Source organism: Aspergillus heteromorphus, assembly GCF_003184545.1.
Source record: "Aspergillus heteromorphus CBS 117.55 chromosome Unknown BO70scaffold_9, whole genome shotgun sequence".
Classification (NCBI taxonomy): Eukaryota; Fungi; Ascomycota; class Eurotiomycetes; order Eurotiales; family Aspergillaceae; genus Aspergillus; species Aspergillus heteromorphus.
In genome coordinates this window covers 675,241-693,746 of record NW_020290414.1, presented here as the reverse complement: position 1 = coordinate 693,746, position 18,506 = coordinate 675,241, and the positions used below count along the sequence as shown (strand labels likewise).

At 53.7% G+C, this 18,506-nt stretch overlaps 7 protein-coding genes across 7 annotated transcripts; 4 read left to right on the top strand and 3 right to left on the bottom strand.

Moving 5' to 3' along the window:
• Positions 1-1,421: 1,421 nt before the first annotated feature.
• On the bottom strand, positions 1,422-3,574 carry BO70DRAFT_428530 (uncharacterized protein). Its single transcript, XM_025547983.1, has one exon. It carries the CDS (start codon positions 3,076-3,078, stop codon positions 1,645-1,647), a length of 1,434 nt encoding a protein of 477 aa, XP_025400285.1. The 5' UTR covers positions 3,079-3,574; the 3' UTR covers positions 1,422-1,644.
• A 2,863-nt stretch (positions 3,575-6,437) lies between these two features.
• BO70DRAFT_231181 (uncharacterized protein) lies at positions 6,438-7,886 on the top strand. Its single transcript, XM_025538789.1, has one exon. It carries the CDS (start codon positions 6,600-6,602, stop codon positions 7,683-7,685), a length of 1,086 nt encoding a protein of 361 aa, XP_025400284.1. The 5' UTR covers positions 6,438-6,599; the 3' UTR covers positions 7,686-7,886.
• A 494-nt stretch (positions 7,887-8,380) lies between these two features.
• Positions 8,381-8,965, top strand: BO70DRAFT_289842 (uncharacterized protein; the record flags this gene model as incomplete). The annotated part of the gene is made up of 1 exon (XM_025539327.1): positions 8,381-8,965. One exon carries the CDS (start codon positions 8,381-8,383, stop codon positions 8,963-8,965), a length of 585 nt encoding a protein of 194 aa, XP_025400283.1.
• Positions 8,966-10,405: 1,440 nt separating this feature from the next.
• On the bottom strand, positions 10,406-11,908 carry BO70DRAFT_370493 (serine/threonine-protein phosphatase; the record flags this gene model as incomplete). Its single annotated transcript, XM_025544740.1, has 3 exons — positions 10,406-10,408; positions 10,558-11,827; positions 11,892-11,908. 3 exons carry the CDS (start codon positions 11,906-11,908, stop codon positions 10,406-10,408), a joined length of 1,290 nt encoding a protein of 429 aa, XP_025400282.1.
• Positions 11,909-12,692: 784 nt separating this feature from the next.
• BO70DRAFT_289969 (uncharacterized protein) lies at positions 12,693-13,124 on the top strand (the record flags this gene model as incomplete). The annotated part of the gene is made up of 1 exon (XM_025539331.1): positions 12,693-13,124. One exon carries the CDS (start codon positions 12,693-12,695, stop codon positions 13,122-13,124), a length of 432 nt encoding a protein of 143 aa, XP_025400281.1.
• Positions 13,125-13,576: 452 nt separating this feature from the next.
• On the top strand, positions 13,577-14,973 carry alg3 (dolichyl-P-Man:Man(5)GlcNAc(2)-PP-dolichol alpha-1,3-mannosyltransferase; the record flags this gene model as incomplete). Its single annotated transcript, XM_025539334.1, has 3 exons — positions 13,577-13,697; positions 13,791-14,314; positions 14,377-14,973. The coding sequence occupies 3 exons, from the start codon at positions 13,577-13,579 to the stop codon at positions 14,971-14,973; spliced, it is 1,242 nt and encodes a 413-aa protein (XP_025400280.1).
• A 203-nt stretch (positions 14,974-15,176) lies between these two features.
• BO70DRAFT_290277 (putative eukaryotic translation initiation factor eIF1a-like protein) lies at positions 15,177-15,693 on the bottom strand (the record flags this gene model as incomplete). Its single annotated transcript, XM_025539339.1, has 2 exons — positions 15,177-15,279; positions 15,383-15,693. The coding sequence occupies 2 exons, from the start codon at positions 15,691-15,693 to the stop codon at positions 15,177-15,179; spliced, it is 414 nt and encodes a 137-aa protein (XP_025400279.1).
• Between the last annotated feature and the right edge of the window lie 2,813 nt (positions 15,694-18,506).

Below are 18,506 nucleotides of genomic sequence, written 5' to 3'. Positions count from 1 at the left end.
TAAGTATACCTCGCCAGTTGGGATGGATGACAAGGGTTACAGACAGGTTTTTGTGTCGCGTGTGGGCGCATAGTATATCTATCTATCTATCTATCTATATGCGTATGTATATATATGTGCATATTAAGTAGGGATTTGTTCACAGGGATAGAGATGGAGACCAGTTGGAGATAGGTATATGGTTGTGCTTACTAGTAACTACTAGGAAGGCAATAGGTAATAGGTCGATAGTTAGTAGATATAACTACAGGGTAGTCATGCAGTGCAGTGCAGTGCGGCTGGGATCGGATCGGAGTAAGACGGTAGGTAGGTAACTAGTAGGGTAAGGTAAAACAGACAGAAGTCAGTCAGGGTCTGGTGGTCTCGTGTTACGGTGTTACTTTGTGGGATGCTGTACTCTGTCTCACCACACAGATTATTATTCACTTGGCTAACTAACTATCTAACTAATTAGATAAGTAATTAATTTAAATAAGTAAATAATAATGGCCGAGTTAAACCATACCATGTGTCAATCAAGCGTACAACTTCTCTTCTGGGTAAGTAGATATTCATTATTAGATATTTATTGTTAAGTACGCAGTATCTATCTATCTAGTAGTAGATATCTATCCACAGTCCTCCCTCCTTACCCAATAAATCCCAATCCCAATTCCCAATCCTATTTTAATATTAATATTAATATTAGCCGTTACCATCGCATATTGCATATAACCCACCATCCTAAACAGAGTAATTACAAAATAAACCCTCCATCAACTAGATAGATAGGCACTCACTAACTCGGCAGGCAGGTAATCCCGTCGCAATTCCGACCTACTATAGAGCTCCGTACACAATACACATACATACACACTAAATAGATACCCACCCACCCACCCACCAGATTAGCAGATAAAGCTCGGTTCGCAGCTGCGCGCCGGCACGGGTAGATAAGTACGGAGTAGATACTAAGTCTGATAAAATAGGCAACCGATTTCTGGTACGGCAGTAGTAGACTAATCAGAATGCAGTAGTCAGTCGGTTGGACAAGTTGGCCCGGTGGGCATTGGGCAAGCGTGGCTGACGGGCTAGTTCCGGGACTAGTGCATTGGGCCGTGGACGGGGTGGTTTTCCCGCCGTTGGATTGTTTAGTAGTTGATTTTATAGATATGTATAGATAGTATCTAGCTGGAGTGACCGCTTCTTGCTTGTTTGACGCTTGTGTTTTATAGGTGGGTGGGGTGGGGTGGGTGCAGAATGGCCAAGTAAATTTCTTTATGTAAATGGTGTTTGTTGTCTGAGTTAAATGCTGAATTTCCACAGAATGAGAATAGAAATAAGAAAAGAATAGTGATAGCAATAGTCATGGTTTAGTTTGTGTATGTAATAGTAATAATCCGGTTTCTGAATGGATGTAGCAAAACAGCGACACCCCCCCCCCCAAACGCCTTGCTATGGTCCCCTAACCCGTAGGGTAACCACCCCAGCTACTCCGTACCTAACCAATCTATGTATATCTGAGTGTGTATGTATGTATGTACAAGGGTGAAAAAATATATCGAAGCCCGAAAGTCACGCCCGGCGCTGTGCGAGTGGGTGAGAGCAAAGAGAGCGAAAGAAATAAAAAAGCAAAGGAGGGTGGAAAGAAGATGAGTAGCCAGTTTACAAACTGCTCATCGAGACTCCCACCCAGCGAGACGGAACCGCGTTCTCGTCCTCGTCTTCGTAGTAGTCGTGCCGCGCGAAACGGCCCTGGCTGCCCTTTCGAGGAGGCAGCCAGACCCGAGCCCGCGTGGGGATGTCATCTCGGAGCTTGCCGCTGCGCCGCATGTTCATCTCCAGAACCACCATCCGCAGGAAATCGCTGTTCTCCCGAGGCTCGCGCTGACGTGACATTGGCGGGATCTCCGGGTCAAACGGTAGCAGCTGTCGGTCACGGCCCTCGGAGCCTGCAAGGTGGAACCCGCTCCTGCGACTGCCGCGCCTACCCGAACGATGGTACGTTTGCATCTGCACGGACACAGGGCAGTTGCGGGAGTCTGGCGTCTCGTGTGGGTAGTCCTGATAAGCGTACATTTCCGCGGGTGAGACAGTAATTGGATTCAGGTACCGCCGTAGCGCGGGAGACGGGGGCTCGTTCATGGGCGGAGGCCGTCGGTCGTCCGTCATCTCCGGCGTAATCGTGAAGAGAGACCGCGTCAAAAAATCGTCCTGCGGGACCGACGGAGTAGCAAATGTGGACACGCTCTGCGCTGCCGATTTGATCGCCCGCAGCGACGCCGTGAGGTTGGACTTGAAGGTGGATCCTAATGTTCGAGACGGGGTCGGGGTCTTCGGGGTGACAGGATCGGACAGCACATACTCCTCCGTGTCCGAGGTTTCCGTGTCCAGTAGAGGGTGGTCGAAGATGCAGCTTTCACATGTCGAGTATCGCTGGAACTTCCTCTCCAGCGGGCTGCGGTGGATCGACGGCGTAGACGGCCCCGGGATGCTGGAGGGAGAGTCGTAGTCGTGTTCCAGGGACGGCGTCGACCCAATAGACATGGAACAAGCGGAAAAGGACGGTGCCTCGCTGTCGTAGTCGCTGGACTTGTCGGTTTCCTCCGGAGGGCTCAGAAGCAGGTCCAGCGCCGTATTGCCCGTGCTGTCCATCGAATTATCGCCGACCCCGTCCATCAACAACTTGCTGAAATCCTGCACATGGTTGCCGCGGGGCAGCTTGCGGCTGCGAGACTCTCGGGCCCCCCACTTCCGACGAGGGACCGGGATGGCCGTGGCTTCGAGGATGGACGCGATGGTACTTGGCACGGGCCGTTCAGCCAAGGTGGAAGACGATGACCTGTGGGACATAGTCCTGGGCTTCCTCGGAGTCGTTGGGCCCTTATTCGCCGTCTGTGAAAGTACCGATGTGACCCGAGGAGCCCGCTTCGGGGGGATAACAACCGGACTGGTGTGCATGGTCTGCGGAGAGGCCTCTGACGGCAGTTCGAGGCCCGAGAGATCCTTGGCGATGGGGATCTTCTCGCCATGCTGGCGGAGGGAGGTCTTCGGAGAAGGAGGCATGGAACTGAAAAGGAAAGCTCTGGGGACCATCATCTTCACAGCTGAGATCCGCGACACAAGTGTTTAGTAAAGCGTCCCAGGCCTGACGAGCCACTCTGATCCAAGGTCTGCGCGAGATACATGGATGGGCAGAAGAGAATGAGGGAGAGCGTCGGATGGGCGACTCCCCGGGGGTGGGAAGTATTTCTGATAGATATAGTCGGCTGTGGTCCGTCCAGATCGGCTAACGGCGACACAACTATCTGCTGTGTTGGCAGAGACCCAGCCAAGCGGGAGGAAGCCAAATGCGGAAAACGACGGGGCCGTATGCAGGCACGCGACTCGCAGGGACGGAAGTGGACTATGGAGACGGAGGGAAGCGAGGATGGAAAGATCAACCGTTACCGGCAGTTTAGGGGAGTGTAGGGGAGTGGTTTTGGAAAGGGAGGGAATACAAGAGCAGGGGATGAAGGATAAAGGGTGAAGGGTGAAGGGTGAAGGGGGGGGAGGATAGGAGAGGATAAGGGATCAGGTCAAGAGACAAGACAAGAGAGCCCAGCGGCAAAGAAGTGATCTCAACCACGAATCGACAGGCTGAAGGCTGATAACGGGCAGGCAGGCAAAGGACGGAGTGACGGTAACAATCAGGCGTACGGTACTCCGTAATCATGGGGGGATGACGGTTTGTCCGTAACATCGGGTCGAGGCGGAGTCGCACTAGACCGGATCCGGGCCTGTGAACTCGCGCTAAGGCAATATTGATCGCCTAAAAAGAACTGCAGGCCGAGTTAGCGCCGTCGTGTGAAGTCACCCCAAGCGGTTTAGCCCCCTCGCTGGGCCACAGTGAGGCGGGCGACCCCCGAAACGGGCAGTCTCTGCCACTCTCCCACTCTCCCACTCTCCTCCCACTCCCTCTGCGGGTTTCAGGCGGTAAGGGCGGATGCCGAGTCCCGGGACGGTATGCGTACACCGCTGCAGCCAACCCAACAGCCGCGGTGTGAGCTGAACCGTCTTAGCGCTGTATCGTCCGCGTACTCCCCTCCATGCCTGTAAGTTCTGGAACCGATCGAGGTAGTCGATTCTAGCCTCAAGGGGATCGAAGAATGCCCTCCGTCCCCACTAAAAGAATGTTCCACGTTACCGAGGGTTACGTACGTGGTGGTCACACCGTAACTTTGGTTACAACAATTTATTATTTATCGGCGGGAGGTTTGATTAGCATCAATCGTCTCTGTATGGGCGGTGATGGTGTGTGTCGGAATAATCTGTCTGCCCAACCACCCTATTCGGTGTTCCGCCCTCGTGTGGATGTGTTGGAGGCCCTCAGTCTCAGACACGCGGAACTTTTCTCCATCCATCGGAGCCGGAGTCCACCGCACTTCCGATGCTGGGAAGCATGGCATCCATCCATCCAACCGAACTGCTGCCGAGGACAAAAGTACTGTCTATCGAGATATGTATCGATTATGCAGTGCAGTAGTCATAATGATGCCAGCCCTTCTGGTGCCTGCAGAAACCCGCAATTAATAATCCAGGATTCTCCAGATGATCGGCAGGCTTGGCATCGGGTAATCCAATCAGCGTGGAATCCGCCCGGGCAATACGCAGTCCATTACGCTTACACATTGCCTTACGGAATCCCTGAGAGGCTCAGACACTCGGCTTGGCGGAGTGCCCAGAAGCCCTCTTTTTTTTTTTTTTTCAGATGTTTGAAAAGAATGGTCATTTATAGGAGGGCCGCAGTATCTTCCGGACTGTGCGGTTTCAAAAAGCGGTCAAGGGATAAGGGTTAATTGTTGAGGGCAACCCAACTCGTGATACATCAGGAGTTAATAATAATTCGTGTGGCTGGATGACTGGCTTAGGTAATTGGCATTGGCATTGTTTTGGGTTGTCCTGCATAGATGATAGATATCTATCTACCAGTCGACATAAGCAGGCGATCTCATCTCCTTGTCAATGGCATTATATGCTCTCATCAAGTCAACTCAAGTGAATCGAAGCGGGTTGAGATCCATTGCATACACTGGATGCTTCGTCAATAGTACCTAACTGTTGACCCCTCCATCCAGAACGCTCGGAGACCACCGACCAATGGCCAGAACCAGGGACTATGATCCTCCCCCCTTGCTGGGGAGTGCATCTATCCGTTGGTCCATTGATTCTAGACGATATGACCTCACACATACACATACACATGCACATACACAGGCGCTGTTGTTGCAGGAGAGCATCGTGTTGCTCGGGCACCCATTAGTCAGCTCGCAATCAGTCATCACGCAGTGACTAGTTAGCTAGCGAGTAGCGACTGACTGACTACTCGAGTCAAGCAGATCGTCGAGTTGCGGCGCTTTTGGACGCCTCACAGCTCGCTATTCTATCTCCCGGGGCCTGCATTGTCCAATCACCCCGCCGACAAACCCTCGTCCTTATCTTCGGCAATCATCCTCAGCCTGATTGATCATTGCTTGACTCCGTACCCCAGACGAACCTCCTCTCCATCCCCATCACAACCGTTGTCGCCTCCACTTGTGCGGGTCACCTCACCTCTCCATTCCTGGACGCCGCGGGGTAATCCTCCTGGTCAGTGAGTGGTTCGATCTGTGAGTCCCTTGGCATGGGTTCTGGCCGACCGATTGCGCGAGATCGCTAGTAGCTACCTGCTATCAACTCCTCCTGCGACATCGTCCAATAGTCCCACCCTAGTCGTGCGCACCAACCTGACTAATGCGACCTCACCCCTTCAGATTCGTCATTTCCTGTCGACCTTATGCCGGTGCGATTGATCGGCTCGTCGCGTCCACCTATCTCGCGCAGAGGCCTCCGCGGTTGTCGTTCCAGCAATTTGTCACACTCTCCCCACCTTTGAGAAGCATGCTCCGCCCCGTCTTGACGTTTTCTCCGAACACTCCTGGGTGGACCTGACAGCGATGGACGACAGCTCCGCGGAGAAGTCGCAAGCCATGGACACTGCACCAGCACACACGGGTTCTCGAGGGAAGGCGACGGCCAGAGCTCAAGGGACAAATGCCGACAATGGCACGGTCTCAAAAAGGCGCTGCGTCAGTACCGCCTGTATTGCGTGCCGCAGGAGAAAGTCCAAGGTGAGACTGACATTGGATGCCGTGAGGGCTTCTTTGTATCTAACGGACTGGTCCAGTGCGACGGCAACCTGCCAAGTTGCGCGGCTTGTTCCTCCGTCTACCATACGACTTGTAGGTGGTCGTCCTCCCTGTAGTTCAGGGTGCTAGGCTGACAACATCCCAGGCGTCTACGATCCAAACTCCGACCATCGCAGAAAAGGTGTATACAAGAAGGATACCGACACGCTCAGGACAAAACACACAACATTATTGACGCTGATCCAAGCTTTGCTAAACTACGAAGAAGAGGATGCATTCGAGTTACTTCGCCAGCTCCGGTCCTGTGATAACCTGGAAGATGTTGCGCAATCGCTTGTCGGTCAAGGCCAAGGGAGGAGTTTCACAAATACCCCAGAGGACGCTGCCACCATCGCTAGCGAGGATGAAACTCTCACGCAGGCGGACCAGTTCGAATCGGAGCTGGCAGGGAAGATGAGCGAGCTCGTGTTGGACGGGTCTCGAAAATTCATCGGAGGAACGTCTAACCTGATCTTCCTGCCGCCCGGATCAGAGCTGAATGAGTTCAATCCGACTTTGGGTGGTCCAGGACTCGATCTGCTACCTGATTGTTCAGTTACTCAGTGGACAAGAGTGACCAGCGACGAAAGGCTGATCAGCCATCTCATGACAATGTACTTCACATGGCATTACCCTTTCTTCACGACTCTCGCCAAAGACCTGTTTTACCGCGACTATGTTCGGGGGGTTCCCAGCCAGTATTGCTCGACATTGCTAGTCAATGCGATGCTGGCTCTTGGTTGTCACTTCAGCGACTGGGAAGGCGCTCGCGAGGACCCACGGAACTCCGCGACTGCTGGCGATCATTTTTTCAAAGAGGCCAAACGATTGTTCTTTGAGAACGACGAACATGCGAATGCAAAGCTGTGCACTGTGCAAGCACTGGCTCTCCTGTCTGTCCGCGAGGCTGGCTGTGGCCGCGAAACCAAAGGCTGGGTCTACAGTGGAATGAGCTTCCGGATGGCTTTTGACCTAGGCTTGAACTTTGACTCAACCAGCCTCGGGGCGCGCAATCTCAGTGAGGACGAAGTGGATGCGCGAAGGATCACTTTTTGGGGTTGTTTCCTTTTTGACAAGTATGTAATTGATGACCCTGACAGAAGGCGTGCGGAGGCTAACCCTTGCAGGTGCTGGTCTAACTACCTGGGTCGTCAACCTCAGTTGGGTACAAGTAGCGGGAGCGTGCCGATGGTGGATATCTTGCCTAACGAGGAAGCTGAACTGTGGTCGCCGTATATGGATACCGGGGCTGGCCGTGAACATACTCAGCCCTCGCGAATCAGAACCGTTGCCTCCCAGGTCTTTCGTTTGTGTGAAATCAATGGTGATCTGCTCGTGTTTTTCTACAACCCAGCTCCCAAGGAAAAGCCTACCACTAAACAGGCGGAACTCAAGAAGCTCAGCGAGATTCACACCAGGCTCGAAGCCTGGAAGAAAGAGCTGCCAAATGAACTCCGGCCACAGGAAGGCCAGCTCCCTCAGGCACTTCTTATGCAGTAAGCTGAACCATTGTTCTTAATGCTTTAGAAGCACTATCGCTGACCTCTCGAAGCATGTTCTATCAGCTCCTCCTCATACATCTATATCGCCCTTTCCTGAAGTACACCAAGTCCAACTCGCCGCTTCCTCACCATATTTCTCCTCGCAAGCTATGCACGCAGGCGGCATCTGCAATTTCAAAGCTGCTAAGGATGTATAAACGAGCCTACGGGTTCAAGCAAATCTGCAACATCGCGGTTTACATGGCTCATACGGCTTTGACCATCCATCTCCTCAACCTTCCCGAAAAGAACGCCCAAAGAGATGTCATCCACGGCCTGCGGCACCTTGAGGAGATGGGAGAGAGTTGGCTCTGTGCACGGCGCACGCTAAGAATTTTGGAGATCTCTGCCAACAAATGGCATGTCGAGCTGCCTCGAGAGGCCACAAACACCTTCGAACAGACGCATGCTAAATGGGGATCTTGGGGCTCCTGGGATCAAGCACTATCCCCTCCGCCTTCCAACGAGTCCCCTCCAGCCACAGCCGTCCATCAGTCGATTGCGAACGCGAACAGTCGCAACTACACACAACCCGGGATAAGTATCACCACTGATGAACACGATGGGTCGGTCATGCATACACCACCCGCTTCAGTTGGAGCGATGGGTCTTCAATATCCACCCGAAGCTCCAAAATCCGCATCCATGTCAGCAATGCGCGCAGCTGAGCGATCCTTGAACGCTCAGCTTTCCCAGGAGGGTGCACGGCTGCCTGAGCCAACCTACCTGAGACCCGTAAACAACGCCTATAGCCATTTCCACCCTGTCCCGCTATCTCAGCATGACATCTGGTACGGCCCCAACGAGGGACATATTCGTGGGTTGAGCAACGGGCAGAATGCTCCCGTCACCACAGCGTCGACTCCCATCACCGGATTCGACGGATCAGAGAGTCTTGTAGAGGAGAGCCAAGACTGGTGGTCTCGCGAGTCGAGCGCCCTGCATTTCGGCATGGATGACTGGGTGCAAGGCTGGAATTCTGGCATCCCAGGAAGGGCACCCGATATGCGCTATGCTAGCACCCCCAATTACTCAACCGTTGGGCACACACCGGGCCCCGAGAACACCTCCCGTGCACCATTGCCACCACCGCCCCCGCCCCCGTCTCAGAACATGAGGTACGCTGTTGGAGTTGCAGTCCCTCATCCTCCTCCTCTTCCTGGCACTTCCAAACCAGAACATCCCTCAGGTACACCTGGCTACAACACCATGGGCTTTCCAGGTGATTTTCAGAGGTAGACCAGCCGACCGGTAGTGGCGCTGGGGACTTTCTACGATTCGCTCCACGTTGCGCGCTTCTGTAGTATAAATACCAAAATCATGACGTTATGATCAGATGGTTCATCTGCCTTTCATCTCTTCTTTCCTCTTTTTTTCTTTTTCTTTTTCTTTTTCTTTTTTGTTCTACTGTCTACTACTATTTTTATACCTTTTTGGGGGGGGTGAGGGCTATATAAATCTCTTATAGAATTCAACCAACCAACCGTAAGGCTGGCTGGCTGGCTGGCTAGATGGCTTCCTGTTTCTTTTTTCCGGTTTTGGTCTCCTGAATGTGGATTTCCCGGGGATATCTAGGGCGGGTTACTACTACTACTACTGCTACGACTTTCTTCGTTATACCATGCATGCGCATGAGGTAATGATACTTAACATGAAGGTCTTCGATAGTACTAATAGAGTAGTCAGTCAGCACATCATTCTTCTCAGTTTTCACCCCCACCCCAGACAGGCCTGGGCTGGGCTTTATCTGCTTAAGATAATAATAGATCATAGAGACCTTAAATGACTGAACTAACAGTGAACTAAACAGCAATTACTACAAGTACTCTTGTCTCAGAAAAGCCACCCCCACACAGCCGTATAATCAATCATCCGGGCCTTTCATGTTATCAAATCTAATAAGTAAACCTCCGAGGCGCGTTCTGGACAATCATGATGTAATGAAAGCAAGGCAAAGCAAAGCAAGTCAAATCACTCACTCACTCGATGAATCAATCAATGACAATATTAATAATCAGCCAATCAATCAATTCTCTTAACCCGGTCAGACGAAAGAAGACAGGATAATACAATACAAGGCAAGGCAAGAAAAGACAATGCAAGACAAGACAAGACAAGCAAGTACTTTAATTCTAGGTAGGTAGTTAAATAATACATACAACTGGGAAAGAATAAACAAACCCAAATAAATGAAGTAAATAAATCCTTTCCGAAAATGCCATGCCACGCACACGCACACGCACACGCACAGACAAAGGTTCGTCTTTCATTTGCTAGAAAGGAAAGAAAAAAAGAAGAAAAGGGGAAAGAGAAAGAATTCGAATGTATCATCAGGACCCTTAACAGTGACAGTGAAGAAGATAGAGAAGGGGAAGAAGACATAGGTCGAAAAGGAGGGAAGGGAGGGGTGGTGAATAATAGGTAGATGAAAAGTGGAAAAGGAAAAGGAAAAGGAAAAGGAAGAAACTAATAATAATAATAATAATCTCATGTTCATATTCATGCACAGGCCGGCCTATATAAGCAACTGCGAATAGATAGATAGGGGTGGGTAGGAGTAAGTAGGTAGGTAGGCAGATAGGTAGGTAGGTAGGTAGGTATGTGAGGGTGGGAGGGGTAGGTAGTAAGTAGGGTGGGGGGTTTGGAGGGTGGAGCATCGTTATCAAATGGTATCACATTTCACTGGGGTGTATTCTCGTTAGTCTGCTATTCTTCTAATTGCTCGTGTCTAGTGGCGTGTTGGGAGAGATGATTGGAGGGAGAGATGCAGATGCAGGGTAAGATGGGTTGGGTTGGTTAGGTAGAGGAGGAGGGGGAAAAGGAATACGAACCAGGAAATAATCAGCAACAGGCTTCTTCGCAGGCATGCCCCTTGTATCCTGGGCGGCGGCCTCGAACACCCTGTAGCGTCTCCCGGGACTGCGGACGCCCATGGTCGGGCCCAAAATGCCATTACTTCGTCCGACGTCGCCATTACTTCTGGTGACGGTGCCGCCGTTGCTGGTGTCTTCGCCCAACTCCAGGATGGCGGCGACGTTGCCGCAGCGGTAGCAGTAATTTGGCGCGGACCAGACGGTGACGATCCCGCCGTCGAACATCTCCTTGTAGCCCTCCATGACGAGCTGGTGGGCGCGCGCGACCAGCGATAGGTCGTTTTTGTAGTTGAAGTGCTTGACGATGTCGCCGCCGAAGAGGAAGCCCGCGCCGCGGGGGCTGAGACCCCAGCCGTCGATCTCGTCCGGGTCCGACCAGAGCAGGTCGCACATGGCGCCTTCGTGCGGCACTTCCTGTTTTCGGTCGATCAGTCGGATCTTGTCGACTGTGTCGATGACGGGGGAGAGGCCGCCGTGCACGCAAAGCACCGCGCCGGTGCGGCTGGATAGACTCCCGCCTGCGTCGCCCGAGGCGCCCGTGCCCGCCGCTCCGGATCTAATAGGTGGCTGGCCGGGGGCGGCGGAGATGTCGCGCGGCGGGGAGATGTTTCGTGAGTCGGTGGATAGGGTGGAGGAGGAGCGCTGGCGGGGGCGGTAGGTGCTCATGGTGACCTCGCCTCGGGAGTTGAGGACCTCGGTCTCCAGTTCGCTGTCGTCAATGGGCATGGTGGACTGCGTGGTGTCCATCATGGGACCGGAGGGGTCGAGCTCCGAGCTGGCGCCCAGGACCAGAGCCCCGAGCGCCAGGTAGTCGAACACCTCGCAGCAGTATCGCCACACGTTGGCGCTGCCGTATTTGCGGATGCACTCGTCGTAGAAGCCGTAGACGGTGGTGATCTGGCGCGACTCGTGGTTGCCGCGGATCAGGGTGATGCGATCGGGGTATCGGACTTTGAGGCAGAGCAGGAGGAGGAAGGATTCCAGCGAGTAGAACCCGCGGTCGACGAAGTCGCCCATAAACAGGTAGTTGGTGTCGGGGACGTCGCCGCCCACGCGGAACAGCTCCATCAGGTCGTGGAACTGGCCGTGGATGTCGCCGCAGATGGTGACGGGGGCGTCGACGCTGACCACATTTCCTTCTTCGATCAGCAGCTCGCGCGCTTTGTAGCAGAGTTCGCGGACTTGGGCTTCGGGTATCAAGCGGCAGGCGCGTAATTGCGCGATCGCCCTACGCGACGGAGATGAGAGGGTTAGTTTCACGTTGGGTTCGGATGGGACGGGTGGAACAGTACTTGTCGAGGTCGCTCATGATGCTCGAGCGCAACGGAGATGGTCGGACTGAATAGCTAGATAGCTGGGTGGGAGGTGGGAGGTGGGAGGTGGGAGGGTGGGTCCTGACGGCAGAGAAGAATGGAGGAGAGGAGAGAGGGCAGTTGAGTCAGTAGAGGCTGGAGGGGGAGGCCCGGGGAAGATGGCAAAGAGAGATCGCTAGGTGCGCAGAAACAAAACGGTCATTTTCTCGTCTAATGCAGCGCTCGAAAGGACAGAGACAAGCCGGAGAGAGGTTGGGGGGGGGGAAGACGGAGAGGTGATGGAGGAGCTGAGGAGCTGAACGGCTGATAGCCAGCGTTGAGCGACCCTGACTGACTGACTGACTGACCGCAGAACCGCTGGACTCGCTGAGTCGCTGGAGGCTTTTCAAGCCAATCACAGGGTCTACAGATTAGATTAGATCTGATCGCCAAGACTAGGCCGAATTCTTCCTTCCTGGGAATTCAGGTTGCCCTTCCCAGTTCCCAGCTGCTGCCTCCGTCTACTAAACCCCCCCCCTCCCCCCCTCCCCCCATTCCCCGGCCGTTCTGCTCTCCACGCTACCCATTGGAGAGGCCATGCCGTCCGTGGGGTCATCTACTGCGTACCCGAGTTGATTGCTTCCACTTCCGTTGCTGCAAGGTAGGCCTGCTTCCTGTCGTGGACGCCGAGTGTCCGTCCGTCCCTTGCACTTTGACTGACGGCAGTTCCCCCGCCTAGTGAACGTCTTATCATCACCACTCCCTTCCTCCCTCCAATTGACTACTCATTCGACAACCAACATGCCACCACACCTCCACCCCCGCTCACGGTCAACGACCTCCCTCTTCGCCGCGACGCTCTTTGCATCCCTCGTCGTCGTCGGTCTACCACACGTCTTCCCCTGTCCCGCCCCGCGCCGCACACTCGCCGATTCCGAAATGATAGTCACAGCAGACGGCCAACAAATCCAGAGAATACGACGCAGACGTCGGAAGGACGAAGACATGCTCAGTCCAGTAGAGGGCGTCCTGCCCCGGACGAGCCCCGCTACCGACGACGAAGTCTCCACGTTCCTACAACTCGAGGAAGAAGCACAGAGATTGGCGGCGGCAGGCCGTGAATGCCCGGTCCCGAAACCCAGGGGCGTTCTGGGCGACTTGCTAGGATTTACACACCGCGGGGATACACAGACACAATTACAGTCGTCACAGGAGGCTAGGCAGAGCCGGTAGACAGGCACGCAGGCAGCATTCGGGATGCAGGAAATGTCGAGTGACGTACGAGAGACGAGAATATAGGAGGAGCTACTGTGAAACCGGGGCCTGAAATAAGCCATTGAAGCATCTGGTTGTGCTTCGGATCTTGTCGGCCGGAGAGAAACAGAAACCAATCAACCCACGGCAGGGCAGCAATATACCCATCTTTGTATCCATAGTGTACCTACTATTTACAGCCATGATGTGCTACTACTACTATTACTATCTAGAGACGCCTGTTCAATTGAATACGAGTCCCAATTGAAGTATATTCCGCTGCAGCGCGGCGTGTCTGTGTGTCACCCACCGCGCGAGCGCTAATCCCGAAAAGGACAGCTCTCATTGGCTCCGCGGGATGAAGAGGCCACCCGACATGAACATGAACATGAACTGAACAACCACCAACGACCACTTTCATTCTATTCACAATGGACTGGAAGCACCGGATCCGCGACGTGTGCGTCAACCCCTGGCACACAAAATGGATCGCTCCGCTGTTAGTCCTCGGCGACGCCTTTCTCTGCGCCCTGATCATCTGGAAAGTTCCCTGTAAGGCTAGCTCCATATAAACACACACACCTTGCGACAGTCGTCCAGCGCATGAAGCCCAAGCTAACCACATCGATATTCTGAATCCCCCAGACACCGAAATTGACTGGACGACCTACATGCAACAGATCTCGCTCTACCTCAACGGCGAGCGCGACTACACCCTAATCAAAGGATCCACCGGGCCGCTGGTATACCCCGCGGCGCATGTCTACAGCTACACGTTCCTCTACCACCTGACCGACGAGGGTCGCGATATTTTCTTCGGGCAGATCCTCTTCGCAGTGCTTTATCTGATCACGCTGGTGGTCGTCTTGGCTTGTTACAGACAGTCCGGGGCGCCGCCCTATCTGCTGCCGTTGCTTGTTCTTTCGAAGAGGCTGCATAGCATCTTCGTGCTGCGGCTGTTTAATGATGGGCTGGCGGCACTGGCGATGTGGGTGGCTGTTTTGCTGTTCTTGAATAGGAAGTATACCGCTGCCGTGGCGGTGTGGTCTACTGGTGTGGCGGTTAAGATGGCACTGCTGCTTCTGGCGCCGGCGATTGCGGTGGTCTTGGTGTTGGAGTTGTCGCTTCTGCCGAGTGTGAGGATTGGTGTGGTGGCGGGGCTTATTCAGGTGTGTACTACTGTGTTGCTGTGTTCTTTTTGTGTTGTTGGGATTAATGTGGAAATATACAGGTGTTACTGGCGATGCCATTCCTACTGGATAACCCGGCGGGATATCTCTCGCGGGCGTTTGAGCTGACGAGACAGTTCATGTTCAAGTGGACAGTCAATTGGAGGTTTGCGGGCGAAGAACTATTTCTATCCAAGAGATTCTCGCTGGCTCTGCTGGCCTTGCACGTCTGCCTGCTGGGCGCGTTCGTTATTATCGGCTGGCTGAGGCCCTCCGGCGTGAGTGTGCCCCGGTTCCTCCAGAATCTGCTCGCAGGTCGCCATCAACCGGTCTCCCTCTCCAAACCCTATGTCATGACTGCAATGCTGTCATCCCTGGCGATCGGACTGCTGTGCGCAAGGTCGCTCCACTACCAATTCTTCGCCTATCTCGCCTGGGCAAGCCCCTTCCTCCTCTGGCGCGCCGGTTTCCATCCCGTACTGGTGTACATCATCTGGGCGCTGCAGGAGTGGGCATGGAACACGTATCCCAGCACCAACCTGAGTTCCATGGTTGTAGTCCTCTCGCTGTCCGTCCAGACTTTCGGCGTTCTAGCGAATAGCGCCCGCGCCTTTGATACCACCCGTTCGAAACAGAGCGGTAAACAGCATATGCAATAGAAAGTGGCACCCGCCCAACATTACCGTTGCGCAGTGATAGTGACAATTGATCTTGCACCCATGGTGCACTAAGAAGAAGCCGGCCGAGCGAGCGAGCGAAGCAAGACCCCTCGTCGGGCTGCGACCAGCTGATACCCCATCCATGCAGTAGAAGAGAAGCGTCCGTGTCCGATCATCGGGAAACCAGCTAGAAAGGATGCCAATCATGCGTCCGAATCATCTGACGGGGGCATCTTGCCCACATTGGATTCTTCCTCGTCCGAATCATCCGAGATGACCACGGCCTGCTTAGCAAACTCCTTCGGCCTGCAATTGTTAACGTTAGCATTAACACTTGCCCCTCCATCTCCCATATATATGTGTGTGTGTGTGTGTGTGTGTGTGTGTGCGCATGTTGCAGGTGACTCACCAAAACGGAGCCTTCCGCCACGCCTTCTCATCCCGAACAATATTGACGATCTCCCCCTTGAGCTTGTTATCGCGACCCTCCAGCGCATTCGTGTCCACCACCACGTAGGAACCCCGCTTGATCCAGATCGTCGACCGGAAGCGCGAAGGAAGCTCGACCAGCACCGTTTCCTTGGACGGGAGCTCCACCGCGTAGATGTTGTTTCCTGTCGCCTTGATCGCCCGTGTAATCACCTGCCCGGGCTGCAGCTCGTGCGGCGGCCTCATCGTCTCTTCTGCCGTAGCGAGCATCTTGCGCCGGGGGGGACCCATGGTGGAGTGGGGTTAGGAGTAGGAGGGGGCACGGGGGGTTGTGGTTTTCTGTCTGGGGTGTTTCTCGTGCGGGTTGGTCGGGAGTGGAGATCCAATGCTATCGTCTGATTGAGTGGTTGAGTGGTGGTTTGGTTTGTGTGTGTTGGTTTGTTGAAGATCGAGGGGGTTTGATGGAAGCCACAAATTTTTGGGTTTGCAAAAGAAATTCCCCGGCCGGAGGGGCTGGAGCCGGGACGGTGCCAGGGTGCCTGTGGGCCCCGCTGGATGCGGCGGCAACCACAAACTAACAGTCCAGCCCAGACTCCAGGCTGGTGGAATTGGCATTATGTTCAATGTGACTCGGACTTGCGAATGGGTTTTTGAAATTACTAAGGCCAGTTTTCTACCAGAATCTGCTTTTAATTAATATCACTCGTTTCTGTTCCCCAGTAGTGGCAAGCTAGTATAACTATCATATATATATATGTCTATTGGATGACATTCTGATTTGAAACATCATGGACTACGATATATCATGATATCTACTGATGCATCACTACGTGATTCAACACCCACTTACTAGTTTTTTCTTTGACTTACCTTCGCGGGGTTTATCTAAACATCATTTCCAGTTATGAGTCTGAATCGTCTACGCAGCAGCCACTGACAAAGCCCTCGAGGTCTAACGGCTCTCGCATTCTGGACCATTCCTTCGGACTAGGGCCCTTCCCTTCCCTTCCAGTGGACATGTCACATCACCGAGCTTGCGATTGCGTGATTGGCCTTCGGTATCTACCGAAAATCTCCAGGGTCCTCTTCAGGATGGAGGGGCGGGCCGGGGTATGCTGTTGATCAAGTTAGGTCAGTGCGTTCACTGCCCCGGATTGATACTAGTTAATAGCCCAATGACCACGGCATATTGGCCGATTCAGCGGATTTTTGAACCACACGCCCAATGATACAAGCTTCATCAATTAGGGACTTGCGAAAAGGGTTACTTCAACCTTGGGGACATTTCTGGAAATTCACAGCCCGGCTCGGATCACGAGGTCCGCGGCAGTGGTGCGCAGTCATAGCATAGGCAAGGAAGGTATCGCTCATGGTCCCTCTGACCATGCGCTTGATGAGGTCCAGCCAGAACGCGGCTGATCCCTAGAAGTGCAAATGCTCGTGACACCCGGTGAATAGCGTTGCCCTGCGAGGAAGAACTTGTGGATTCGAGTTCCGCGTTGATAAGCCCCCCGCGGACTGCTGAGTGGTGAAGTTTGCCAGTGGGTTGGATGACGATTCACCCGGCGCTTTAATCCCTTACATGGAAAACAACCCAAGCAGGCATTGAAAATTGAAGGAGCCTTGCTTGGTGTCCTTTTTATCGGTTGTATCGTTGGAAGGGTCCTCCTTTCTCAGCCTGCGCATCGAAATACGGTCATTTGGCTGGTGCTTGAACCAGTGACCTTTCAGGTCATGAATTGGTTCATTCCTAACATAATCGGGGACGCCGTTGCAGTGGCTCTCTTCTTAGGGCCCGTGTGTCGTTCAGGAAGCTGCTGCCACGATCGATGCCGAAGTCGAATCTGAGATTCACCTGTGCGATGGGAATTAGTGGGGGGTTGTATTGCCGTTCTCCACTGGCCTGGTGGGCTAGGACGTGGGCATTTACGATCTGCATTCGATCTGCAATGGACTGTACGGTGTGATGCTTGCGGGGTGGGTATATCTGTCCCGTATCTCGAAGAGGGCCGAGTAAATCCAAGTAGGTGGGTGGTCTTGCAGGACGTAGTAATTCGCCGCCTTGCACCATGCTTGATGCAAAAGTCCTCATCCGCAGCTTTCTCCGGGGATTTCCTTTCACTTTGTCCGGTTTGCGCAGTATATCCCCCTGTCATAGTCTGCAGGTCTCTGATGCGCCATCATATTACCCGTTTCCCACTATCCATCTCTTGAACTTGTCTCCCTCTAGTGGTCTCGGTGTTGGACAAGTTTAGTTGAGAAGACCCCTTCCAGGACAGTTTTTGGGCGAGCAATGCAGTCATCGATGGGTGGACATCCGACAGGAGCCACCTGACCATAGGTGGCACTTGAGAAGCCCTCCCGAAGCAGGTTGAAGCAAGGGGGAATGGTATCTCCCAGGCGGGCCCCCTCTACCAAGAGACAGGAGGGGGGAGTGGACCTCCGCCAATGCGCGTCCGTTCCGGCATGGACGTCATCGCCCATACAGAACCAGATATCGCTGTGGGTGCGCAACCGAACAGTTGGATCGGCCGCATGGCAGGGGGAGGGGAAAGGGAGGGGCGATCGATTTGATGTGGAAGGGCTGATGGAACAAAACCATTGTGGATTCCATCAGCCTTGGATTAGAGTTCAGGTGGGTGATCTCTCCAGGGCCTCTTTTTTGCTGGTGACTGTTGACGCGGTGCCTCATTCTCCGACGTGTGAGGTCAACAAGTGGGCCGGCGGCCCCGGCGACCGGGGAATTAGTAGCCAGACAGGACCAGATCCAGGGTCTGGGATGATACACGGCAGGCGCTGGTGCTGCCCGGACCACGGGAGGGGGCTGTGCGGGTGATGGTGAAGGAGTATCTAGCAGTAGTCGGCTACATAGTGCATGTTGTTAGTGGGAACCTGAGAGGAGTAGTTTAATGGTAGTTTATCTTGCATGCAACCTGGACCGAAGGAATGCCGGGTGGTCGCCACGGTGCGTTGGGCTATGGTTGAAGAGGTCTGGTGGATATTGTAAGTATCTCACCACCAGGCCCGTGGCCATTGCATCATCCCTACCAGGGGACGATTCGATCCGAACCATTAACGGGTGTTGTTTGTCTGACTGACCAGCA

Coding starts and splice junctions, on each gene's coding strand:
- BO70DRAFT_428530 (XM_025547983.1), bottom strand. CDS start 3,078: ATGATGGTCCCCAGAGCTTTCCTTTTCAGTTCCATGCCTCCTTCTCCG.
- BO70DRAFT_231181 (XM_025538789.1), top strand. CDS start 6,600: ATGAGCGAGCTCGTGTTGGACGGGTCTCGAAAATTCATCGGAGGAACG.